This window comes from Neovison vison, chromosome 6 (assembly GCF_020171115.1).
Source record: "Neovison vison isolate M4711 chromosome 6, ASM_NN_V1, whole genome shotgun sequence".
NCBI classification, from domain to species: domain Eukaryota; kingdom Metazoa; phylum Chordata; class Mammalia; order Carnivora; family Mustelidae; genus Neogale; species Neogale vison.
The window spans coordinates 156,809,369-156,837,364 of NC_058096.1; the positions used below are offsets into that span (position 1 = coordinate 156,809,369).

The window sequence follows — 27,996 nt, forward strand, 5'->3', positions numbered from 1 at the left end:
TTCCATGTGAAAATGAAAACTGGGAAACCGCATGTTTTATTATAAGCACGGAACTCTATTTTTCACAATGACCAGGCAGCACTTTTCATACTAAAAACCTAAGGCACTTCAATTCACTGATCCAAAAATCAAGATTCTTCGCAGGAGTGCGAAGAGCATGGGAAATAAGTTCAAGGCTGAAGAAAATTCATGCCAGATCAGGGCATGGAGCAAGACGCGAGGGAAAGGCGATGGTGGCTCACCTCTAGAGATGAATGAATGCCAAGCACCCAGGACTTCTCCCCGAGTTGCCCCCTCAGGCTCTGGGAGAAACACCAGACCGGGAGGCCCCACCATTCCATCTCCAATGAGGAGAGAAAGTAACAGATTTTTTTGGTCACAGTGACATTTTGGCTCTTTATCCCTGGGAACAAAAGGACTGGCATAAGCTAATGGCAAACAGTGTGATAAAACAGACTAGTATTAAGCAGGCTACTATGTTCTGAGCCCCCAACTTGTTTCTTTTTTATCCAAATAAAGGAGCAAAACAAGGTCAATCATTATCAACTTACCTTTATCTTAAAACCTTGGCATTTCTATTAGAGACAAACACACAATACACCACAAAAACTGTTCTGGTAACACCATTTGGAAAGATGGCAGAGCTAGGATACATTTAGACAAGCTCCTGGGCCTTATTTTAAGGTATTTTGCGGTCTATACTTATGGTAGCCCTTGAAACAATTCAATGTAAACCCAAACCTAGAGATCTGACTCAGAAAAATAGCCAGTTTCCCTTAAAGATAATCAGAATTGTCTTTGAGTCTTTGGCCCAAAGCACCACCTTCCCGGTGCTACCCAAGTAGGCAAGCGTGGCCAAGGGAAGCAAACCATGAGCTCATGAATCTGTGGACACAGGCCCTTCTTAGGCCCCGTAGTCTTTGGAACAAACTGCTCACCTGGAAAGCAGAGAACTTAGCAACTGGGCACCATCTGGTCACTAAAAGAACTGCATCCCTGGAGGCAAGTAGGAGCTCTGGTAAACCCCACAAAGCAATGCCCTCTAATCTTCAAACATCTTTGATTGTTTCTTCCCAAAGAGCTACGTACAGAGTGTTCAAGTCAGAGAACATTCAAGACCTTTTGGCTCAATGGCAGACAAGAAACCAAACCCCTCTTAGCAAGTGGGCCCAGAATCAACAAACCCATGTGTATACATTTCTAAGTCAAAACCTCTGTGTCTGGATTACTTCAGTCTATGTCATGCTGTCTTTCTTCTTGGCCCACATGCCTACCTCTGTGGGTTACTTCTTTGGAAAGGTGAACCTTGGACAAAATACTTAAGCTCAATTTCCTCACATGTAAAATGAGGACAGTGGTATTTACCTCAGAGAGTTGCTGTAAGATAATCCATGTAAAGCACTGAGCTTAATATACAAAACACACTAGGTGAGCAGAAAAGGTCACTGAGGGCTTCTACAGGGCAGAAATGGAGGACCAGCAGGTCTGTCAGAGGAGCAAGAAATGAATACATAACACAGTAATACATGTGGATAGGACAGCCACAGAGGATATCTAAAAGCCACCTCCAAGACCAACTCGGGTCCTAGAGAAAGAAAACATATAACACTGGGCTCCAAGAAAGCTGAGGAGATACATCAAAGATAATGCATGATTCAGTGGCACGAAAACAAAATGCCTTCAGGTGCGAACATCCAAAGAGAGACAAAAACAGCGTTGTCCTGTGGTCAGAGTCCTCTGTGAACCTGATACAAGATCGGCATCCAGTCTGTAGGTCTTACAGTTTCCTTAATAATTAGTTCTTGTGTCAAATAAAAAACTGACAGAATTTTTTAGATCTTTCATCTTTTGGGGAGAAATTTAGTCTGAAGTTTAGGATTTCATCATTTCTATAAAGCAAAGCCACTAAAATACATGAGCCTGAAGAGGACACATCTTCGGAGAAAAAGACTAAGATTGCTTTCCCTCCAGGATTCCTGACTGCTCCTTAGCTTTGAGTTCTTCTAGTTTCTTCTTATAGCAGTTCATGAAGTAATCATCTGGTTCAATCCCTGCATTCTTCAAATTTTCCATGACCTTTTCCAGTCTGAAGACTGATCGGGCTCCCTCAACTTTTCTTGTGCTCAGGTACAGAGTGAACTCCTGGAAATCCAGGAGCTTACAGGTGTCCACAGAGCAGATATTCCTGATAGCACGAGTTCTATCCAAACGAGGGAAAAACACCAGTCCTGATAACTTCTCCAGGTCCTGAAGGCTCACTTGGAATTCACTTAACTGGGGTTGGAAGCCAATGGCTTCATTGGGAACCACGAAGGCCCCTAGTGCCAGCGGTTCAGTAGACACTGGGCTTCTGCGAGCCAGGATCACCTTATAAAGGTGTGAGGGAACAGCCACATTGTCCTCACCAATCACCTAAAAACAAAGCAGCTGTGTTAGCAATGCTAACTAATGCTGGCAGTTCCCAAATTTCTCCTAAAAAGATTTTCAACACATTTCTGTAAAGACCATTTATAAATTACCCCACCAATGAATTTAAATTCAACTGTCAAAAGTAATAATAAACCAAAATACAGATTCACAGAGAAGATGAGAATCTAACAGGTAGATTCTGATTACAATCTTTAAAATAATGCCACCCCAGGGGCGCCTGGGTGCCTCAGTGGGTTAAAGCCTCTGCCTTTGGCTCAGGTCATGATCCCAGGGTCCTGGGATTGAGCCCCTCATCAGGCTCTCTGCTCAGCTGGGAGCCTGCTTCCTCCTCTCTCTGTCTCCGCCTGCCTCTCTGCCTACTTGTCTGTCAAATAAATAAATAAAATCTTCAAAATAATGCCACCCCAAAGAGTAGAGGTCACATCCTCTGCTCTGACTGTAAGACAAAGGGCAAAAGAATGCCCAAAAGAATAGGCAAGAAAAGCTGTTTCATCACATAATCACAACTTCTGGTGCTCTCAACATTCAAAGGTCAAAACTCCCAGCTTGAGATATAAAAATATGGCCTTAGTTTATCAAATTCGCTAGGGAGCTAAACAAATAGCTCTCAGAAAAGCAGCCAGACATACTACATCGGTATCACTAGCTCCAGTTTCGCCTAGACTGGCTCATTTTAAATTAAATTAAGTAAATGTAAATGTTGCTTGCTCAAGAGTTTTGCACACTCTTGGGCCTATTATCAAACATAGAACTTCTGAATGTGCCCTCAAACCAAATACTTTGGAAAGATATCCAGACAACAGAGAAGCCAGGGTCAGGCCTGCAAACAACTTGCTTGCCTATGTAGGTTGGCTCTAATGATGAAATAACATTATTATGGAACCTTTTCAAATTTCCTTCCAATTGGCTTAAAAGCCGTATCTGTTTTCTGAAAAAAGAAAACTGAATATCCATTTCCTTAATGGTCTCCAATAAAATGATACAATCCAACTACAATAAGCATATGTACTACTACCCCTCCCAGGCCCTTCCTCGGTCTGCATGGGCATTCACTCCTGATCAAACCTGACTGCTGCCAGAGGCTGTGCTGGGAGCCCAGATAAGGCAGAGGGATGAGAGCTACAAGGATTCTTTCCTGCTTTTTTCCAGCTTCTACCTACATGGCACACAGCCCAAGAATGCCATGGCTATCTGCTGTCTGGCACGCATGAAGGTTCCATTGCCAAGACCAACTGTGGGACTGCAGGGAAGCCCCATCTACAGGACTGATTTCTCCAAATACTATCTCTCAAGTTAGTGGAAGCAGCTGGTCAGGGCTCACTTGAGAGTAAAGCTTATGAACATACACAATCTATAAGCATGAAACCCTACAGTCCTCCAACAAGTCATTTACGCAGCTAGGAAAATGAACATACTCTTCCAAGAAAAATACTGAAGGTGAATTCTATGGAGGTCCACAGTTAGGCCACAGGTCACCAACAGATGTTACTGCAACAATACAACTCAGAGGGGCTATGGCTGGCACTGCTGGAAACACAGAAAGGAGAAAGATTTACAGTGAATGCCCTAGTGTCTCAAGAAGTTTCCCATCTAGAGGAGTCAATCCCCGCTGCTTTCACGGGAGGCAGAATGTGGTCAGATGCCAATACAGGGCACAAGACAGCACTAAGGGAAGCAAGGGACCGGACCTGAGGGCACAGCTACAGCTAAGCCATAGTTCACAGGGGGAAAGAAGTTTAGTTGGGCTTCCAGGGTTAGCTGGGGAGCCAACAGTTAAGCAAATCCTTGATGCCACCTGGTGGACATCCTTCATCACTGCATCACAGCCTCAGATTCCCAAGTATGAGGAGCCCTCCAAACCATTCACTTGATTGTTTTCTCTCCTTCTGGACTCTCTGCCTACAAATAAATTACATATTCAAGAATAATTAATGGTCACGCCCATTGGCTGCCAACCAGGGCTTCTAATCAGAGTAATTAAACTCTAGCCAGAAGTATAGAAGTTTGACATTTTAAGATTTATAAAAATAAATCATTTCTATGAGGTTTTCAAAAACCCACACAATAGCTAGAGGATGCCCAGTACTACTTTTAAGAATTCTCATGGGACACAAAAATTCCTACTAAGAACCAGAAGGCAGGATCATTTCACCTATGACCTTACAGTATTTCAACAAGGAGCTGCAAAATACTATCCCTAAAAATAAAGAGAAAGATGAAAACTTAGCCCCTATCTTCTCTGATTCAATTTGCTTTGTTCTTAGGAAGTAAACATCTGTAACCTGTTAAATAGGAACCGGCAACATTTGGAAATTCAGAAAAGCCACTGTTTTTTCCTTCAATTTATGACTTAAACAAAATCCTAATTTTCAATCTATCTTCTTCGTAGACAACTCAACCTATGTAATAAAATTCTCCCAATTCTGGGAAAACTAGAAGTCTTTCATAAAATGTTTCTAGAAACTGCTAGGGACTGGAACCCCAGAGACCTGGTCAAGTCCTGGCTTTACCACAAGGCTGCAAGTCATGTCCACTATCTTCCTTCTTCATTCATAAAATAGGTAATAACTACCTTCATGCTCCCCGTCTCACAAAACAGTTATGATGAAACAAAGACACTTTAGTTTCAAAAAAAAAAAAAAAAAGGTTTTAAAATCCACAAGACCTATGAAAAAAGCAATTTTTGTAGTGGATGTCATTCAAAAGATAAGATGTAATTGCATTCGGTACAACAGATGGTTCTGCTGAGGGACTCTGGGGAAACACAGCATCAAGCAAAATTAGACAAGTTAAAGGTGGACAACAGGTTTCAAGAGGAAGCAGAATGGACACAAATGACACCCTCAGCAAAGGACTTGGGGGCTGAACACATACCAAGTCTTCAGTATCAGTAAATCAGCAACAATCTTTGTCATAGAAGATGTAGATATAAAAGTACTTTATAGAGGAAATCCTCACTGCTGTTAAAGTAGCAAAAAGTACAGAACTCTTGTCAGGATTGTAACAAAAAACTGGAAATCAACTGTGTGTAACTAGGAAACACAATATACACAAGAGCCATAAAGGTGGCATGCACTCACCACCTATAGTTAGTCTGCATACCAGCTGGCCTGAGGTTTCTTTCTGTCCAAGAGACAGAAGCAACAATTTGCTCTCCCCCGCCCCAGCGCCACACACACAGGACTGGGCCTTCACACTGACTCAGTGCCAAAAGAGCCTGGCAACAAAGGACATTCAGGCTAGGTGTGCCGGTCATATACACAGAGCAACTGTTATGTAAATAAAATTAACCAGCAGCACAAGGAAAATACATGTACCTGCTACAATCAGATAGATATATTTGGTTACATTCCCCTGGTAGGACCAAAAAAGAAAATCCAAAAATAAAAAACTGTTGGACACATCAAGAGACCAAGCCCTTAAAAAGTCAAGCCAATCAAGTGAAAGAAATCATGACAGTGTGATAAACAGAGTCTCCACACCTGAGGGGACAGAGGAACAAGGGAAGAAGGGAGTCAGGACATGTGGGCAAGCTGGTAGGCAGGTGGTCAACCCTGTGTGGCACAAGCCTCTGGAGGAGCTTGTGCAGCAGCAGAGACCAAGGGAAACTGTGCTGCTCACAGGGGGCGTCCACGCCAGGTAAGGAGGCTGGAGACTGACTGCCTAGTCACAGGATAAGAAGCACCACCCTCTCAGACTGTCGATTCTACCTGGAGATGGAGGGTGGGAGTAAGGAGATACTTAGCCAGTAAAATCATTTATTTTTTTCAATAGAACAAACACAGAAATGAACAAAAGCTCTGCCTAAAGAGAAAACAGGAGATTTAAAAAAAAAAAATTACTCCCGATCACTTCAGGTAATGCCTCATGATTCCTGGAGGCATGTTTTTAATTTCCTCCCCCTCTAGGAACAGTTTGGAATTAGTTTGGAGAGTATGCTGCGAAATGAAAACACAGACTGTTAAGCACTTCTAACATTACCACCACCACCACCGAGTTGAAAAATTTAAAGCTCACTTTCTTGTCAGGTCAATTAAAATGTTCAGGCCAGAATCTTCAGGTATGTTCACTTGTCTGGAATCAATCTCTTCTTGAAACAGGCCCATCAGGGAAAGCACATGGATGACCTCAGCTATAATAAAGGGGGTGACTCTGATTAGAGCTGTCAGAAGACTCACTTCTGATAAAATCACTACTACTTATCTTCCCCTGGGCTCGCATTCACGCAAGTCCTATGAAGCGGTGATCCTTTCCTGCATATTCTAACAGACATTTCTGCCTGCCTATAAGGGATCCTCCTTTTGGCCCATTTTCCCTTCTTATTTTTGCATGCTAGCAGATACCACTTGCAAATGCTCTCCCTCTTCACCATCTTCTACCTCCTGGCCTTAAGCTGATGTACGGGAAGAGCACAGAACCCCTCTCCTGCAGACTTTCGAGAGCTTTGAAGAATAATGCTACAGAAGAATTGGTGGCTCTCGTACAAGTAGACAGACTCATGTTTGGATCTCCCCTTTGATATTGACCAGCTATGTGACTTCGCCTTGACCCTTATAAACCTCAACTTTCTTACCTATAAAAGATAGCCACTACTTCCTTGTAAGAACTGCCTGTGAGGACTGAATGAGACAGCATGTCTAAAACTGCTTGTCTGTTGGATGGTAGATACAGCCCTCCATTAACACCAGTTCACTTGCTTCACCTTCTCCACAGTATACACATACATGTTTCATTGCCCAGAAAGAAAACTAAATAAACATCCTTGTTTTTATATTCTCCTAAAATCAGGTTCAGAATATAGTTGTAACAACAGAATATAGTTGTAAACAAGCAACAAATATTAAATGGCTGGATCTGATAAAACACTTCCCCCGGCCTTCTGAACTGCCATACATAATTGCAAGACATTCCCTTGAAAACAGGAATTCACAATTCAAATATTTATTCCTTGAGAGGAACAGAATGGTTTCTAGGGCTTGGCCATGCTGTGTCCCCTTTCTCAGCATCACTAAAGGACATGGTTTTATCCACAACTGTTTTATTATGAATAGCTAGAGAACAGCCTGAATGCTTTAGAGCTGGGCATTTAAGGTTTCACCCACCCAGCCCTAACCTTTCCTTTTATTTTTGTCTTCCTCCCTATATGGGGCTCTAACCCAGCTGTCTGAGGAACTTACTGTTTTTCAGCACAAATCCTACATTTTCCTCTCTTGGTTTTGTCTCCCATGTCTGTTTTCCTTAACCAAATTTTCCCAAGTTTACGTGCATGTATGTGTGTATACACATTATGTATAAAATGTTTGGCCCAACTAAATTCTTAATATGGCAGGCTGGGGACGCCTGGGTGGCTCAGTTGGTTGGACGACTGCCTTCGGCTCAGGGCATGATCCTGGAGTCCCGGGATCGAGTCCCGCATCGGGCTCCCAGCTCCATGGGGAGTCTGCTTCGCTCTCTGACCTTCTCCTCGCTAGTGCTCTCTCTCACTGTCTCTCTCTCTCTCAACTAAATAAATAAAATCTTTAAAAAAAAAATATATATATGGCAGGCTGAAACCATTTTTCCAATTTAATTTACCAAAGGATATTTTGCTTTCATGCTAAAAGATACACTACAGATTTTTAACTTTAAAATTCCACCTGAAAGCATTTGATCTGAAAAAATAACATCACATCTAACAAAAGCTGCATTACTACAGAGAAGGTGTTCATGAAAAACATAAATATAAAAAAGTAAACCACTTTGATGCAATTCTAAAAAATAAGAATAAAAAACAATATCCCTCTCCAGGAAGATACATTCCTATCAACATTCACCTTTGCATACACACACACATAAAACACACTCACAGGTAAGTGTTTCCTTTATGACGAGAGTCTATCAATCTCAAAAAAACACAAAGGAACAATAAAGATGAAGAAAAAATGGTGAGCCACTAAAGGCAACAGAATTTGTATACTATGTTCTTTGGGGCTCTCTCCACCCACTATAAAAGGCTAAAAATAAATGTGGTGAACACACATGACACGCCAACAACAGACCGAGCACTCAAGAATCAACTTGTCATCCAGATCCTGGTTTCTAAATACCAATTCCCATTAAAAGGAACCAGGGCTCCTTGGAGAGACGGCTGATCCCAGAGTCTGGCCAAGATGAGCTTGGAATATCACGTTATGCCATAAAGCAGAAGTGCTAAGAACATGATGAGGATGTGTCAAAGCACATGGGAGATAGCCTTGAAAGGGCTCCCACTGGCCAAATCGAAGACAATTTGAGCATCAAAATGAATACACAGCAGATTGATTAAAAACTGAATGAAATAAGAATCCATCAGTTCATACTGATATAATAAGAAGGAAAAGCTCTTTCCAGGGCACCTGGGAGGCTCAGTCATTAAACATCTGCCTTTGGCTCAGGTCATGATCCCAGAGTCCTGGGATCGAGCCCCACATCGGGCTCCCTGCTCAGTGGTAAGATTGCTTCCCCCTCTCACACTCCCCCTGCCAGTGTTCCTCTCTTGTTGTATCTCTCAAAAAAAAAAAAAAAAAAATAGGAGAAGCTCTTTCTTACAGTAGAATGTCAATTACTAACAGCAGAAGACGTAAGAATTAGAAAAGCATTACTTGGCAACAATTATAGTAATAACTGATTCAGGCCAGAATCTTCAGTGGCTGCTAAAACTCGCAAGTGACAATTTGAAGAGAAAAAGAATACCTACAGGGTCTCAAAGGGCGACCACAGATATCAGATTAATTTCAAAGGGGAAATGATAGCAGCAGTGAAGAAATCTAAAGGATACCACACCTTTATCAAGGAATCTAAGTTAGTATCGCCAGTAACAGGAAAACCTGACAGCGTACGCAAGCCAATGCGATACACCGAGGGCAAACAGGCTCACAGTGTTCTGCCCGAAACATCACTGAATCTAATCAGAAGAACAACAGACAAACCCAATTTGAAGAACATACTACAAAACAACTGGCCTATATTTGTCAACAATGTCAACATCATTAAAGACAAAAAGGCTGAGATTAAAGAAGACTAAGGAGACATGACAGCTAAATGCAATGTGTGGTCCTGGACTTCATTCCAAATCGGGGGGAAAAACTGCATGAAGAACGTTACTGGAGCAACTGGCAAAATGTGAATATGGACCGTACTACGGCTAATATTCTTATGTGTTGAATTTCATGAACTTGACAACTATACAGTGGTTACGTGAGAGAACGGAGCATCTAGGGGAAAAGAGACAAAGTATCTGCAAAGGCAAAGTATCAAGACAAAGGCTTGAATGGCTGAGAAAGTACTGAGAACGAGGTGTGCACATGGAGCAGAAGGAACAAGACCTGCAGAATGCTAAGGACTTGTGAGTCTAGGCAAAACACATTAGGGGGTTCTCCACTCTGACAACCTTTCTACAAATTTGAAATTATTTCAATGTGAAATGTTAAAAAGTTATCAACGTGCTTTGCCAAGGATGTGCAAAAATTCATGAATAAAGGTTTCCAGTTCAAGATGGCAACCTGGACCCAGGCTTCTGCTTCTCTCCCCCCTACCCCCCATTTAGAAAATACACACATACACACACAATGGCAGCAAAAAGGTCTGACACAAAACCAACTCATGCAAGTGCAGAGAACGGCAGAGTCATGTATTAGTGGACTAAGAAGTGCCATTAATTTCTGTAAGATGGAGGAGCTGACAAATTAGATAAAACTTGAGAAGTCAAAGTTTGGATTGTCACAGCCCCTTACACTGTGCTCCATCCAGTAAGTAAAGGGTGTCAAATCAAGGTGTGAGACTGAAGAATCCATCTACAGAATTATTGTGCAACCAACAAAAAGCAGCACGCCTTTGTCTTGCCTCCAGGATGAAGCTAGAAAAATATTCTCTAAAGGGATGCTTCTCAAACCTTACAGTATATGTAAAACTGCCCAGGATAGCCCGTCACACCTGCAGATTCCTGAGTCCCATGGCCAGGATTTTAGGACATTTTAGGAAGTTTACCATCCAATGACTCTTCCAGAATCTGAGGATGTACTCCAACAAAACAAAACAAAAAAGGAATCCAAGAAGGGGTAAGAGGGAGCCCAAGATAAAAGGGACCTAAGCCAGGAGGGTACTGTTAAGGAAAGACAGATGTGTAGCTGACTGAAAACTACAACAGCTTACGGAGGTTGCCAACCTCATTATTCCCTCAACGTTCCACTCATCGTTCCCTTCTTGAAATGCTTTCTTCACTTACCTTCTGGGACACCACTTTCCCTGGATTTTTCTCCTGCCTCAAAAATTGTCCCTTTTGTCTCCTTTGCTGGACCCTCCTCTTCTTGACTTTCGAAATGTCTGAACCCCCCCAAGGTTCAACACAGATCTGTTCTCTCCTGCCTGTGCTCACTTACATGATCTCATCCTAGTGTTAAATACCACCTCTAGGGCTGACTACTCCCAAGCAGATCGCCACTTCAACCTCTCCTCTCTGACAACCAAACTCACAGACTGCCCTGGACATCAAATTATCTCCCACTCCCATAGCCAAAACCACCCACCTTGCAGCTTCCACACCTGCTTCTCTCTGGTCTTCATGACCTCAGACTGAAAGCCTAAGTGTTATCCTGACACTTTCCCTCTTAGTCTACAACTTACCCTTTAGAAAGTACCATCCGTTCTATTGCAAGGCACATCCTAAATCAGAGCATTTCTCCCCATTTCTACTACCACCCCCTAGTCAAGCCATTGTTACTTCTCATTAGACTACTCCGTCAGCCTCTTAAGTGGACTGGCTACTCTTCTATTCCTCACATAGAGCAGCCAGACTGGGCTTTGCAGATCTAAACCAGATTGTGCCACTCTCCTGATCAGTGTCACAGCTCCTGAACATGATCTGCGATCTGGACTTCTCTCCATTGCCTCCCCCTAACTGCCCTCCTTCAGTGCTCTCTCTGCCCTTGTTACACTGGCTTTCTTGCAACTCCTTGAATACACCAAGCTAATCTCACCCCCGTGTCTTTGCACTTGCTGGAGAACTCCTCATAGAGGTTACTCTCTCACTTTACTCAGGTGTCTGTTTAGTCTCACTACCCCTTAGCAGCCTATCCTGTCTTTCTTTCCCACCCCCGTGTTCTCTTCTTCTAATTATGGCATTTTGTTTATTATGCATCTCCTCCACTATAACCTGAGCTCCCTAAAACATACAGCCTTGTTTACTGCTGTTATCAGAGATGCCTAGAACAGGGCCAGGTATACAGGAGGAGCTTAATACATATTTGCTGAATAAAAGGAAGGAGAGAAGGGAGGGTGGGAGAGAAGAAGGGATGGCAGGGAGGAAACAAAAGGTTCATATTAGAACAGAAGTCAGAGGGCTCCAAGAATGATGTCTTCAAGAAGAAACTGATTTCTCTTTTTAAAAAATAGTATGATAGTAAGGTTAAATGGTCCGAAATAGAAAGTGAAAGCAATTACTACATTTTAAAGTAGCAATTATAATACCATGCCGCCTTTACTTTCCTCCCCTTCTCAGACTTTTGTTGTTTGTGGTAACATTTATTTCTCCAATGGCACAGACTTAATATGGATTATACCTACTGCTTTACAGATCCAAATGTTCTACTTAAACATTAATGGTACTATACATATTGCTTTTGTATTTTCAACAGAGCCAGGATTATAAAACTCAAAGACCAATAAGAGCTAGACAGGAAATGTGAATGGATGGACTGGGCCAGGAGAAGACATGAGGAATGGAAGAACATGTGCTCCACTGAAGGGGAAAGCTGCTACTGTAGCTAGTGAATACACCTACAGGAATCTGTGCCAAGTGTTTTGAGTCTTCTGTTTTTAAGAGAAGCTAATATCTGGACTTTTATGTGAAATCTCCCAAGTATGAAAAAATTACCAACATACTCATACTCAACATACATAATTCAAAAACAACATACTATCTGAAGCAAGTCAAAGCATCTATGGGCTGGATGTGCCACAGGAGGCCTCTGCCTTAGATGTCAGCTACAGGCGAAACTCAGACCAAATTATAGCTAGCAAACAAATGTAAATGCTATGAACCTCAATAATACGTAAGTGACAGATCAACAAGTAAAGGTTTAAGTATATTATATAAAATTTATGATGTAAAGTTTACCAATAGAAGAACTAAAACTAACATGAATGACAGATAATGGAACAATGTGTGAACTGAAGAAATCTCATTATTTTGTGTGATAGCACCAACAGAGCCTATTTAAAATGGGCAAAATCAAAATTAAGAAATACAGTTTAGCACCCATTATTCCCAGATAGAGAGATAATCAGCATAACTAGGAAACTACACAGTGGGACTAGGACCAGGAGCTAACTATCCCTCTCATACCTTACACTATTTGAATTTCATTATGATGTCATATACTTTAGGGTTTAAGGTTTAACATTTTCATTACTATGTACATAGAGTTCCATAACATATTTTTAAAGTTTAAATACAAGGCTCATTAAAAGACCAGCAATTAGGGCACCAGGGTGGCTCTGTCAGCTAAATGTCTGCCTAGGTCATGATCCCAGGGCTCTAGTATCAAGTCCCACATCAGGCTCCTAGGTCAGCAGGGAGTCTGTTTCTCCCTCTCCCTTTGCCCCTTCCCCCTGCTCATGTTCTCTCTCTCTCATGCTCTCTCAAATAAAAAAAAAAAAAAAATACAAAAAAAACCTGGCAACTAAAGTGGTGCCTGGGTAGCTCAGTCAGTTAAGCATCCAACCCCTGATTTCAGCTGAGGTCATGATCTTGAGGTCCTGAGATCGAGCCCCATATGGGGCTCCGTGCTCAGCATGGAGTCTGCTTATCCTTTTACCTCTGCTCCTCCCCCTGCTCACATGCTCTCACTCTGTCTCTCTCTTTCTCAAATAAAAAAAGTCTTTAAAAAAACAAATAAAAAGACTGGCAATCATGGCTTCAATGCCATGGAGAGAAGGCATGGACAAAAGCATCAAAATTAAACTACGTTTAATATAAGTATTTAATATCATAACTTCTAACTTCTAATACATAATTAATGAAGAATAGATTCACTGGTTTTCAAACTAACAGAAAGGCATCTGCTCTCTAAAGTTCTGTGTAAGAGAAAGGAAAAAAAAAAAAAAGAATCTAAGAAATTCTTCCTTACCAGAATCTTTCTAATTCCAGTACCCTGCCCCATGCTTTGATAGAAGAACACATGTCAAATTAATAACCTGGGGAGCCTGGGTGGCTCAGTTGCTTAAGTGTCTGCCTTCAGCCCAGTTCATAATCTCCAGGTCCTAGGGTCAAGTACCATGTCAGGATCCCTGCTCAGCAGGGAGTCTGCTTCTCTTTCTCTCTCCCTCTGCCCCCCTCCCTGCTCATACTTGTTCTAATAAATAAACTCTCAAAAAAATAACCTTATATAATTTATAGTCTAAATATACTGTATCTTTCAGATACTGAAATTTGAAATTCTTGATATGACTATGGACATTTCCTGATTTCAGTATAAATTAAGTTTCCTTTTCTGTTCTTTTGGTATTACTCATTTCTGATGCTTCTGAGGATGAAAAAAGCAAAAATGTACATTTTCTCTGTCATGACTTCTGGACTCCAGGCAAATTGACACCAACAGAAGTGGAAGCAGAGAAAATCACTGGAAGCCTCTACTATACTGCAGTGTTCAGAGCTTCAGCAAAATCTGAGTAAAAGTTATTAAGAAAGAGATCTGATAACAGTTGTTGACTCAAAGAAATTAGGAGAGATGACTTGTGGATGTGAATTCCAGGAAGAAAGGGAGAAAGTAATCAAGAGTATGCTTTAAGGCATGTCATCTACAATTCTGTATACATTCCTCCTCCCACATGACAGGCACTGGAAGATTTGCTGGATTCAAGAGTGGCCAGTAAGCATGTACCCGTCCTAGAAATTACTATAGATATGGGAAACTAACACTACAGGTTCAGAGACCCAGAACTTGAAAATAAAGACCTAAGACCAATGCGGTTTTCACAGAAAAACCAGAAAACAAGACTATTATTCAGAGTCTACTCTTCAGGAAGCTGATCTTGCCTGTTCTCCCACATTTCATCACCCTGACACTAATTCGGGTAAGGAAAGCTGACAGGTCTCTTTTGAAACTCTTTAAGCCTTGAATAGCAGTCACTGATAAGCTATTTAGGAGAAGCAAGGTAAGTCTTTTTATTGGTTATTTTTATATATTCCAGTGTAATGAAGAATTCCGGTATAGAAAAGATATATTAAAGTATATGTACATTATGTAAGTTTCATTCTCAATTAATTTCAAATACAGAGCTTACAAGATGAGCACAAAGAACACCTGTGTGCCCTTCATAGATTCATCAACTGTTAACATTTTGCCCAACTTCCTTGATTATTCTTTCTTCCTCTGTATTTTTCTTTTCCCTAAATCCTTTGTGTTTTTGTTTATTGCTTCATTGTTTTTGCAACTAAAGTGATAGAGGGTTTTTTTTGTTTTTGTTTTGTTTTGTTTTTTACAATTTCATTTCTTTATTTGAGAGAGAGAATGAAAGAGAGTAAGCACGGGACTGGGGAAGATCAGAGGGAAAAGCAGACTACTGCTGAGCAGGGAGCCCAATGCAAGACTCAATCCTGGGGCTCCAGGATCATGACCTGAGCCGAAGGCAGTCACTTAACCAACTGAGCCATCCAGGCACCCCAAAGTGATAAGAGTTTTAAGTGAAGATACAGAAAAAGAGTGCGAGGGGTCCCAACAGGACTCCGTCTCTAAACCCTATGAAAATAAGTCATAGGCACATCCTTCAGGATGTATTTCCTAAGAGCAAAGACATCTGTTTATATAAATTGTAGTATGATTATCAAAATCAGGAAATTTAACATTGATATCATATGATGATCTAACCTACAGACCTCAAATGTTGCCAACTGTCCCAATAACGTCCTTTTTAGTAATATTTCTATGCTGACTTGAGATCTGACCTGAACTCAGATCTTGTTTTCAGGACTCTTAAGACTATATTAATCTGGAATAGTTTCTCACCCTTTGTCTTTTATGACCCTAACATGTTTGAAGAGTACAAGGCAGCTGTTTCATAGAATGGCCCCTGGTGGGGTTTGCCTATTTCTGCATGGTAAGATTCACTACTATGCATTTTGGCAAAAATACCAGAGAAATGATCCTGTATTCTTCTCAATGCATCACACCATGAAGCACAGCTTATCAGTAATCCTGTTACTGACAATATTAACCTTGATCACTTGATTAAGGGGAAGTTTCTCCACTGTACAGTTAACCATTTCTTGCTTTGTTATTAATAATTTGTGAGAGACTCTTTTAACTATATAAACTTCCTCTTTCCCACAAAACTTTCACTCACTAGTTTTAGCATCCACTGATGATTCCTGTGTGAATCACTTATTACCATGATGGCTACAAAATGATTTTTCTCTGTGATTCTTATAAATTTGTTAGTTGACATTCTATAGTAAGCAGAATTTTTTCCCTACATTCATGTATTTCCTTATGTGTTAGAAGTAAGGATTCTTATCCAACTCAGTAGGTCTATAGCCCATTATATTTTGATATCAAATAGCCCCAGACATGGTAAGGTGGAACTCCTGCAAGCTGATGTCTATGTCTTTTTGACACATACCCTCTATTCTGTACTTTCCCTGAACCAGCCCTGGAATCAGCTACTTCCCCATGTGCCAAGTTCTTCCAGTAGGAGATGGTATTTTAGAGATGAGATCTGGTGTCAAGGTATGTTCACTGCTAACTGCATATCACTGCTTCTAGGCCCATTTAGCAGAAAGACCTGCCAAATACATAATATTTTGTGTAAGTTATATTTTTTAAAATTCTATCCAATTTAAGAAAAGCAGTATACTTTCCACTATAGCATTTGGCGAACACATACCTAACAAAAATATCCACCCGAAAAAAACTGTTAGTGAAATGCTCTTTCTTATTTACTGGTTAATCTTTCCTTTTAAACTTTGGATAAATTTTCTGTCCACTACACAGTAAGCTAGCATATAAGTCTCTCAATTTTATGAAAACAAAGCACACATAAAACTAACTTGATCACTTAAGGTTTAAAAGTCAGGAGAACCTCTTTTCTAGTGGGAAAATTAAAGAGGATTTACAAAGCTCAAGAATAATTAATACTTAGGGGCGCCTGGGTGGCTTAGTTGTTAGGTGTCTGACCTTCAGCTCAGGTCATGATCCCAGGGTTCAAACCCCAGATCGGGCTCCCTGCTCCACAGGAAGCCTGTTCCCCCTCTCCCATGCCCCCTGCTTATGTTCCCTCACTCACTGTGTCTCTGTCAAAAAATAAAAAAAAACTTAAAATAATAATAATAATTAATATTTTAAAAATAAGAGAATATAAGTAGCTTTAAGCCATTTGTTCTTTCTAATGTGACAAAAAAAATACTAGAATTAATTTAGCAAATTGATCAGAGGAGAGAAATTAATCTGCTTAAAATACTAACTCCTTTGTTACTTCTGGCCTCCCGTAAGAACTCCTGGAATACTCTGAGGGTGAGAGCGCCTGTGTGAACACCCTGGCTACTTACACATCACTGTGCATCTGATTCAGACAGGATGATAAAAAATAAGTGAAGAGGGACAGAACATACCCTACAGTTTTGTGAGGGTTTTTTTCCCCCTAAATCTGTTTCTCAGGTCATTTAATTATATCACAGACTCTCTGAAGTAATCATATAACCTAGCCAGTATTTATTAAGTATCTGCTTTATTCCTAGAGCTAACTAGGTGTTCCTTCCAGGTGTTCTCTGATCTGGAGGTAAGTCCTTCAATCCCTCTGAACTTACTCCATCACGTCTTCCACACTCCACCCAGTCCCCCCCCCCACCCTGTACAGATCTCACAATATCACTGTATCAATTCAGCTACCCTTCAGGCGCAAACCTGTCTTCCACATCAACACCAGATGCATAAGCCCTCACGCCACTCATTATACTCTTCTAGTTTAACCTCCTTCCTTCAGTCTATAAATTTCTTAAATATCTTGCATGAAAAACATTCACCTTTTTAAAAACAAGCATCTAAAAGAAAAGCTGGTCCTCCCTCTTTTCCACTCACTGCCATCTAAATGTGATCCTGAAATTTTCCTTTTTCCTCAGCCAAAAAGCGAATTCATTATTACACTTTCCTCTATTCCTCTATCATCCTCAGTCAGCTGCTTGAGTTGGGTCCTGTGTCTGTTCTCATATGAACCACGGAAGCAATGTCCCATTCACCTCATCTCTGACTTCTCTTTCAAACACTCCTTTCTCACCCACCTCTCTACAGAGTGCTGTCAGAATAGTCTTCATAAAACCCCAAACAAATCACGTCTCCCATGCTTAAATCTATGACTTCTCACTGTCTAAAAAGTAAAATCCAAGCCTTCATGGAGTACAAAGCCCTCTACTATCTGGCCCCTGTCCTGTTGTTGTAGAAATCCTCATCCCCTGTGGGCCAGCCATACTCTTTTGTACCCAATCTAAGCTCCAATCTTTATCAATGATACCTGTATTCCAGAACTATGCCGTCAATCACAAATGTCCTCTGCTGACACTGCTCCAGCTTTTGAAATTCCCATGCTCCCCTCCTGACTCAGTTCACTCTTTTTTCCCATTTTTAAAAATTTTAAGTCCAGTATAGTTAACATGTAGTGTTAAATTAATTTCAGGTATACAACACAGTGACTCACCGACTGTTTACTCTTACTCATCTGTCAAGATCTAGCTCAAAAATCACTTCCTCTGTTAAGTCTTCCGAAACCACACCAACAGAGTTGGTCAGTGCTCTAGTGAGAGCCCTGCATCTGTGTATTTATCTCTAGTGCAGCACATCAGAATTTAATATTAGTGATTAACTAGTAACACATCTGTCTCCCTTTTTTTGTTTCCTTTTCTCCCTTTCTAAACTGTGAGCTCCCTAGAGTCAGTAGCTACTTTTTAATCCATCATTAATTATAGTCCCTGTGCCTATCATTCCAACAGGCGTTTAATAAATAAGTAAAAAGAAAAATACACAATGAAATTATAATCTCATACAAATAACATAAGCCTGAATGTTAAAACATGTCCCTACCTGGTAACTAACTGTTTTCTTTCCATCACTTCCAGTCTGAGGTAAGGTCAACGGTCCAGATACTATCCAAACATCTTCAAACCTTTCTGTCAGTTCTCGACAGTACATTTCCATTCTGAAAAGCAAAGCAAAAGAGGTGTGATATTCACACAGACATAAATATATAAAAAAGAAGAAAACCATATCAAATCCCTAGGAAAGATACCTAGGAATGCTGAATTTGACAAATGAATGTGAACAAGCGAATATTACACAAAACACTAGTAGCATATAAGTAATTATCTCCCAAATTCTTCGCTATACAAGAATACATAAAAATTACAGGCACTCACACAACTACCTACATTTTCCTGTGTGTGCATTCAGTGTACATTTTAGAACTCGAATTTTGTTTTGTCTTCTCCCTTCTCTTTCTATGTTGTAGTTCTCAATCTTTTCTGAAGTGTTAGATATCATTTCAACAAGCTGATACATGGTTATTTATTTAACCATTCCTATTGTGGGGTAATTGGGTTTATCCTAACAATTATTATATAATGCAACATTCCTTAGGATAAATTTCAAGGGCCAGAACTGCTTTATAAACATATTTCAGTAACACTTGGTTATATGTAAAAGTAATATTTTAATGGTATTGTACCAATTTACTATATAAGCTACAAAATATGACACCACAGTTTCATAGCAATCTTTATAACACTGGGATTTATCAATTAAAAATGGTTTTGCTAATTTACTAGCTAAAAATGGCAAGTAGGTTTAATATGCACTTATACTGCAGTTGGGAAAGATTTACGAGCGATAACAATGCAAGTCATCATCACTCTGCTTCCTTATCTAAAAAGTAAAATCAGCAGTATTACACCTCACAGCATATATGCCTAACTATCAGGTAAATTATTCTCCCAAAGATATATCCCTTGGGAAAGGAAATGTTAAATGCTTCCACAGGAATGCTACCAGCCAAAATAAAAAGGAAACTCCATAAGACAAATATCCCAGATCTTCAATACATAATCTGCAAGGCCTTAAAAAAAAAAAAAAAAGGAAACCTATAGATTAGTAAGAGTATTAAAAGAACATATCTATATGTGGACCTTGTTCAAATTCTGATTCAAACTAATCAACCAGAAATAAAAAATTAAGGACAATAACAGAAATCTGAACATTAATCATAAAATTGACAATAAGGAATTACTGTTTAATTTTAATCATGCTCTGTTTTTTAAAAATCCTTATCTTCTAAAAATATATATTGAAGCATTTATAGATAGAACAATACAGCTGTCCCCTGCTTAAAATAATGAGTTGGGTAAGGGAGGGTATGCAGACAGAACAAATATGGAGTCATGACTGATAACTGCTCAAGTCTTCAATGTGGGGTACTCTCTTAATTATTTTAAACCATAAGTACTGTTTAAGGAAAATGCAAGGGCCTGAAACACCCTCAGTCAGTGCTAGCTTTAGATGCTTAAAGAGATCCCCCAACAGAACTCCTCAGAAGTATCAAAAACCCGCAAAAATCCCATGATTTTATTGTTAGGTTCTATGAAAAACTGGTTATGTTTAATTGTACCAAAACTTTTTTAAAAAGCTCAGCAACTCTTGAAATACAACTAGAAAAAAATACAGTGTCCTCTGGACATACTCAAAAATCTCTTACTGCTTCAGTAATAATATTTTGAATAGTTTCTTCCAAAACTTGACGTCTGACCAGTGGCAAGTATGATCAAAATGGCTGGTGGTTTTGAAGTCAGTACTGCCACAGAAAACCGTACTCCTGGCATATAGCAAAGACAACTAGTCCAAAGTACTTACCTTCAGTAGTGCTAGCTTTTGCTAAACAGAGAAACAATTGATGGGTGCACTAGTACATTCTCCTGGCACATCATTCCTCTCCCATAGAATCGTATTTTAAAATTCTCACCCCTCACCTGTTCCAATATCCAGCATTATTATCAAAATTCTGAGGCACAATATTAGAAAGGTAAAAGGTTTCAGCCATGGCTTTCTGTGAAAAGAAATAAAAATAGTAACTTGCAATGAAATGCCTCCTTTGAGATTTTACAAAGAAACTCTGAAAGCCAGTTCCTTCCATGTTAGCTCAAGGCAATTACAGTGACTACTTGTTCAAATAAATGAAAGCCATAGCTATTCCAGGTCAGAAAGCTCAATAATGATTATTCATAACAGGGGTATAACAAAATAAGTAGTCTGGTGTGCTAGCTTTCTTTGTACTTCCTAAAATTCAAACCAGTGATGCAGACTCTAAGAGCAAAGTTTCCAATATAAAGCTAAAGGATAAATTCTGGTGTTTAGCCTCTAGCAAAGAGTTTCTCCATAAAGGTCAACTTTCAGAAATTTTATGTAAGGAATACAGTACAAACATATTGGTTCAAAGTGGTAGAGAAGATGGGTGCCTGGGTGGCTCAGTGGGTTAAGCCTCTGCCTTCGGCTCAGGTCATGATCTCAGGGTTCTGGGATTGAGCCCTGCATCAGGCTGTCTGCTCAGCGGGGAGCCTGCTCCCCCCCCCCCCATCACCCCGCCGCCAGCCTCTCTGCCTACTTGTGATCTCTGTCAAATAAATAAATAAAATCTTTAAAAAAAAAAAAAAGAAGTGGCAGAGAATTCCTTGTTCTTCTGAATTTCTGGCCACTAGGTGTTCATTCATTTCATATTCCTGAAAGGCTATCATTATTATTTCCTTCCACTGACCTGTATTTTTTTTTTTTTTTGAAGATTTATTTACTTGAGAAGAGAGACCGCATGAGGGGGAGAGGGTCAGAGGGAGAAGCAGACTCCCTGCTGAGCAGGGAGCCCGATGCAGGACTCTTTCCTGGGACTCCAGAATCATGGCCTGAGCTGAGGGCCGTCGCTTGACCAACTGAGCCATCCTGGCGCCCCTCCACTGACCTGTATTAACCACGAATGCTATCAATAAACTTCTCTTCAAGCAGTGGTTCTCAACCTTGAATACACACTGGAATAACCAAGGGACCTTTAAAAAATATTGGTGCCTGGGTTCTACCCCCTAGAGTTTCTGATTTAACTACTCCGGATTTGGGCATCGGGATTTTTTTTAAAACATCCCCAGGTGATTATAGTGAGTGTCTAAGGTTAAAAACCACTATCTTTTTTTTTCTTAAACCACTATCTTAATGACAATAATCACCAACAACTGATGCAATAAATGTCATAAAAGACATTTCTCTCCTTTTTTGGCAGAGAACTTAACCTAAGGTAAAGGAGGCTAGAAAGACAATATGTGATTCATGACTGAACACTGGATCAAAAAAAGCTGTAAAGATCACAACTGCAACAATGAGGCAAATCTGAGTATGAACTGTATGTTATTGGACAAATTTTCAAAAATACATATACATACACACTTCTTAGTATGATACTCCTGTCATATATACAAATATCCTCATTCTTAGATGATACAATATCCTGAGCAATACTGAACACCATGGACCGTGAAGTCTACTTAAGATTCCTTCTCTCCCTCTGCCCCTCCCGCTCTCTTAAAAAAAAAAAAAATGTTTTTTTCAATTTTTCTGCAGTTAAAAATGTTTTTGCTATACTATCAACTTTTCTACATACCTAAAATTTTTCAAAATATGAATGAATGAAATGAATAGCTCCTAAGAGCTCTCTGGTTCTCTTTTACAAAGCATTTAGTTTTACTTTTTCAACCTGTTTAAGAAATTTCTCACTATCTGAGCAAACAAAGGAATTCAAGTCAGGAAGGAAATACAAAATACAAGTGCAGAAATTCTCAAATATTAAGGTTTGCCTCCTATATTTTTAATACCCAAGTCCCATGGTATACAGACATCCAGTCCCGTATTCTCATCCCACCCAAAAAATATGCCTACAGATGAAAATTTGTTATTTCCTGCTGGAGCCATGTGTCCTCGTGACCACCCACTCCCAACATAGTCTTCGTTGAAAGCACTGAAGGTTGGAGGAATGTTGGGATCAGGCTTGAATTTACAATGTTTTCTGTCAGCATCACCTGAAGAAAAACACACAAAATGGGTAAGTTATCAGTGGACAAATATCCCTCAAAATTCTCTAAGCAAGGCAAGCTGTTTCGGGCTGGCTACTACCTCTCTGAGCAGCTAGTATTTAGTGATTGCGTGCATGTCTCAAGTTCCTGGGATAGTTCAGATGCCTCATCTGAATTTAGCAAGGACTAGTCTAGGAAAGAATGCTTTTCATATGGGGTAGCTATCTCATATACTTCTGTTCCTAGTCTCTGAAATTAAAGGCAAATAATCCCCCAGGTAGTATTTAAGTGAAATAATAACCAAATAGCTGAACTATATAAAAAGCTTACCTACTAAATAAACTCTTGCTTTAAAAAAAAAAAAAAAACCCTCATGTATTGTATTTTGTGCGACTATATTTGACAAGTTTGTATGTACTGAAATAATGGATATATATAGACACAAAACTATTTGTTCTGGGCAGAGACAGCCTAGAGGAGGGGGAGAATGTCTCTGGTATCTTGCTTGCTGCCTCTTAAGCCATGACAAAACAAACATTTAGGTTATGAGCTCAATCCAGAAATTACTGAAACAAAATATCTGTGTACCACATGGGAGAGAAAAAAAAACGCTTTTATTTTCCCACCTTAGAAAAGTTTGGCCACACCAATCAGCAAACCCTAATACTATATTTTCCACTGTCATTAGGCCAGATCTTGTTAAATTACAAAAATAATAGAGATAAATGGAACATATTCAGACTGCTACTCAATAACGTTTAAAATAGAGACCCATAAAGTTACCAATTCCAGTGTCATCTCATTCGGCCAGAAAATTTTAAATGATCAGACCCCAAAACTCGGAATAGATTATTGGATACTGAGTTTTTCAGAGCTACTTCATAAAGAAAAAAACAAAAGAATTATTAGTAAGCTTCTCTTGCATGTCATTACCACTGGAATCACTTCCTTACATGCCTGGTTGTCTTTGCCTGGTGCTCACCACCCTTGAAAATTCATCTGTGGGAATTTCCAAAGGCCTAGGATAAATATGCCTTCCTTGAGATGGATATAAATTTGTTTCTATCAGGTTACCTGGCGGAACTGCCAGTGGAGAACTGTGTTAAACCAAGATCAGGGCTTCCTTGCTTGATCTACACAGGATCCATGACTCCAGCTGTTAAGTCTGCATGATAGTCAGTCTGTGGCCTCCACTTTTCTGGAACAAGCTTTTTATTTTCCTTTTGACCCTTTTCTGCTCAGTGCCAAGATAACCTTCCATATGGTCCCCTACAGTGAGCAGGCAGGTTAGTTCCGCTTCCCCTGTCCTCCCCCAGGGCTCAGTCCTCTGGAGGTTTCAGGCTAATATGGGGAGGGTCCTGTAAAACAATCTACTCTGGGTGAGCCCTAAGTCTCCCCTTCAGTCTCCCTCACCCTACAAAGGTGGAATCAAAAGCAATGTATGTTGCTATGGTTTACCAAGACTGCCCTTATCTCTCTGGATTCTGGCTTTCCCCCAGATAGTGGCTTGGCAACTCATCACTATCATGCTAACTTTTTTTTTTTTTTAAGTGATTTTTTTTTTTCTCCCTACATATCTCTTATTGTTTTTAGCAGACACTCAGTCTGCTAATAACATTTCTTGTTTTTAGCAGAGAGTCAGTCTGAGTAATCTAGTCTATCATTACTGAAAACAGAAGTCTCTTTAGACTAATATCCAGTAAATCATAAGTATACTGCTTCCTGTTTTCAAATAGTATTATTTTACCTCCTCAAATAACACATTACAAAGTGAAATGTGGTACTTTTCTTATATGCTTTTCTAAAGAGCAGGATAAAATTAGTAAAGCCAAAATCCCTTACATCTTGGGAAAAGTTCTGCATTTAAAGGAGATTCACTGGCTTGAAACTATATCAAATGAGTTTCCCTTGATATACATTTATAATCAACTCTCAACTACTATGATAAAGTTTCCAACTACATCAGTCTCCTAGCAGCAAGCAAAGCCCAAGGCTCCTGCTATTCTGCTGGTGGTTTGACCCTAGGAAGGCACATACTCATTTAAACATCAGCATTTTAATATACATAAACAGAGCAGGTACTTAAAGCAAGGAGAAATAATGTGTGGGCCTTACAACAAATTAAAAGGCAAATAAAATATGAATAAGACAACTATGACAAAAGGTAATACCCTAACACATAAAGAACTCCCTAAATCAATTTAAAAAACAATATCCCAACTGAAAATGGTAAAAATAACTCACAAAGAAAGAATAATTCAGAAAATATTAATCTTCACTGGTATCCAATAAATGGAAATAAAATCAGCTATTAAATTGGTAATGTTCATTATGAGCGGAAGACAGGACAAGTAGTTAACAGTGGATAGTATAAACTAGAATAATCTACACAGAAACCAATTTAACGTTAAATATCAAGGTCTGGTCATCTTAATTATAGGAATCCACCAAGACATTTAAAAAAAAATTTTTTTTTTAAAAACCATGAGCAGACTTACATGCCCACCTACCTCTTCAATCTCATTTCATATATTCTCCCTTGCCCCAGCTACTCTGGCCTTTTAGTTCCCTAAAGGAACAAAATCTTCACACTGGGGCCTTCAAAGATGCACCTGTGCTTTTCTTTCTGTCTGGAATGCACCTGTCCACAATCCATGGACCATTCCACTCCACTGTCTAGGTAACAGCATCTACCTCCAAGCCACTTTATCTTAGAGAAACCTTGCTAATCAAAATCAGGTTCTCCTACATCACTGCTCATCACATTCTTTACTGTTCCTTGTTTATACTAACCCAACCTACAATCACTTGTCCTTCAGAACAGTTATTACCAATAATAATTACACATTCACGATTATTTGTTTGATAGGCCAGTTCATTCCCCAACATTAACTCAAAGTGCCAAGAATGAGAGACCATATGCTCTGATACCAAGGCTCAGCACAGTGCCAGACATGTGGCACTTTAAAAGTATTTGTGGAGATAATGCATGAATAGTGCTAGTTGTAGCAATACTGACAGAGCCTCCAACTCATATGTCAAGATACTGATCCTCTCAGCCCCTTAGAAAGCTGGGAAGGGTCTGGAGCTCACTGGAGACCAGGTAGGTCCAATTATCTAAGTGCTTCATACAAACATCATCATTTTCTAAATGTGTTGTAATGTGAAAAAGGTTGAATCAATAATCCTCCTTGTTCTAAATTTGGAAGTACCTTTCATCAATGCCTTTACTTCTAACCACCTACCCATTATCTTGCTTTTGGATATATGTTCAAGAACCCATCGAGGCACCCGCTTTGACTGATCATAAGACAAGGCATGATTAGTGTAATGCCTAGTCTCTGTTCCAGTTAAAGGGACTCCATATTGTTCCAAGAGAGCCTTTTCTGCAGAACCTAAAAATGCAAAAGGGGGGGGGATAACAAATAATTAGTAATTCTTACTAGGAACAGTAAATTATAAGAGAGAGGGGTGAGACTTACAAAGGACTGACTCAAACGTCTAATCAACCAGATCTCATTTTGCAATTATTTCCAACGCAGAGAAAAGAGACAGTAGGCTTTGCCTATAATCAGTCCTATAGTTTTAACAAGATAAACTGCAGCTATCTCACTAACTTTTAAAGATTTTATTTATTTATTTGACAGACAGAGATCACAAGTAGGCAGAGAGGCAGGCAGAGAGAGAGGAGGAAGCAAGCTCCCTGCTGAGCAGAGAGCCCGACGCGGGGCTGGACCCCAGGACCCTGGGACCATGACCTAAGCCAAAGGCAGAAGCTTTAACCCACTGAACCACCCAGGCGCCCCCTCACTAACTTTTAAATAAGGACCTGATCTTACTGGTCTTTCACATCAAATGTCCAAATCTCTGCCCCATAAAGTACCATGTATACAAAAGCAGCAAAGGAAAAACAAGTCATTACTAGCCACTGATATGATTTAATGGGGGAAAGCCTACTTCCTCATTACACATTAAGAGTTAGCATGAGGACAAAAACAGCCTTTTATAAACGTTTTAAAAGACTATCATCCATTGTTCTGGAACTGAAGCAGAGATGTGCACTGCAGCCAGACAGTGGTAAAACTTGTCTTATTTCTCCTACTGAGAGAAACTAAGCACACATTTAACAAGGACTCTGTTTCAAAATAACCCTCTCTTGATGCCTTCTCCAGGTCTTGGACCTACCAGAATAGCTCTCTTGCTAAAATGCCAAGTACCACAAGGAGCAAGTTAAATCAGCAGATCAGGGAAAGTGTAAAAAATGAGCATGAGATCACTTCCACTGTTAAATATGAGGTACCCCTGGTAGCTTGAGGATTTATATCCTTCGAAGAAGGGCTTGCAGGTGTGAAAATTAATAAAGGGAAACCTCAGGAAAGTGGACTCTGTTGCTAGAAGGGGAGGCTGGAAGGGAGAGCCATTCAACCCCATCTCAATTACAGGAAAACTGTCAATTACAGACCCTGACAGAAGAACTGTCAAGAGGAAAGAACCGTCAACGACAGGCCCCCAACAGGGAAAGCCCGACAGTGCAACCTCTACAAGAAGTTGACTGCCCATGCAACTCAGCTAATGAGAAACTCAACACCCTGAACCGTGGCTTTTGTCCAATGGACCTTCCAAAACAACCCTCCCAAGTTCCTCCGTCTTCTCCGTGAAGTTCCTCTCCTTTGGCTGCTGGACTTGCCTACGGTTTTGCCATGGCTTGCCTGTTCTGGATTACTAATTCACTACTCTTCCGAAAGAAGCCCACTTTTCTGCTGATAGGATAGCCTGACAGATTTCTTCTTAGCGTTAATGCGGGCACCCTTCGTTTGAATGAAGACAAAACGAGGACAATTAGCTAATCTGCTAAAACCAGGTGTTAATGTATTCACTCTTCCACGCTTACTGTCAACTAAGCACCAGGTGCTGGACTGTATATATGGTGGAGAACAAAACATAGTCCGAGCTGTTACGAAGCTAACGACCTAAAGGAGGTCACAGACATTAAGACGTACCTGTGGTAAGTTGCTTCGGGGGTAGAAAAGAAAATGAAGATGGAGAAGTATGCGAAAGAGGCAGGCGAGGCCTCCGGTGGAGCGGGGTGGCCGGCTGGGAAGACTAGAAAGGCTGAAAACCCGAGACCCCCGGCTCGGGGCCCGCAAAGGGAGAAAAGCGCGGACAGAGGATTACGATTCATGCCGAAGGCAGGAATCCTGCCCAAAACCCGGGCCAGGGAAGAGGCCTACGGACTTACCGTCGGGCTCCCTCGCTGCCAACGCTGCCTCAGCGCCCTGACTCCGGAACAACTGCATGGCCGTGAACCCGCCTCCCGCGACGCCCACCACACCTCCCGCCACGAAGACACTCAAAAAGCGCCCAGAGCCTCTGAGGCGGGAAGCAAAACTTTTGGCAGCCATCTTAACCAGCGCACCTTACCTTTTGCAGTCGCGCGTGCGCACACCAGCTCTGACGCCTGAAGCGAA

General features: G+C 40.4%; 1 protein-coding gene across 2 annotated transcripts; it reads right to left on the reverse strand.

Moving 5' to 3' along the window:
- Positions 1-7: 7 nt before the first annotated feature.
- Positions 8-27,996, reverse strand: EXOG (exo/endonuclease G). 2 transcript variants are annotated; one of them, XM_044252665.1, is made up of 6 exons: positions 27,950-27,996; positions 25,774-25,923; positions 22,395-22,534; positions 20,450-20,526; positions 18,516-18,630; positions 8-2,412 (listed from the first exon to the last, which is right to left on the reverse strand). In XM_044252665.1, the coding sequence occupies exons 2-6, from the start codon at positions 25,775-25,777 to the stop codon at positions 1,951-1,953; spliced, it is 798 nt and encodes a 265-aa protein (XP_044108600.1). In that variant the 5' UTR covers positions 25,778-25,923; positions 27,950-27,996; the 3' UTR covers positions 8-1,950. The 2 variants fall into 2 exon arrangements, with proteins under 2 accessions (XP_044108600.1, XP_044108599.1); XM_044252664.1 differs by lacking the exon at positions 27,950-27,996 and adding an exon at positions 27,768-27,945.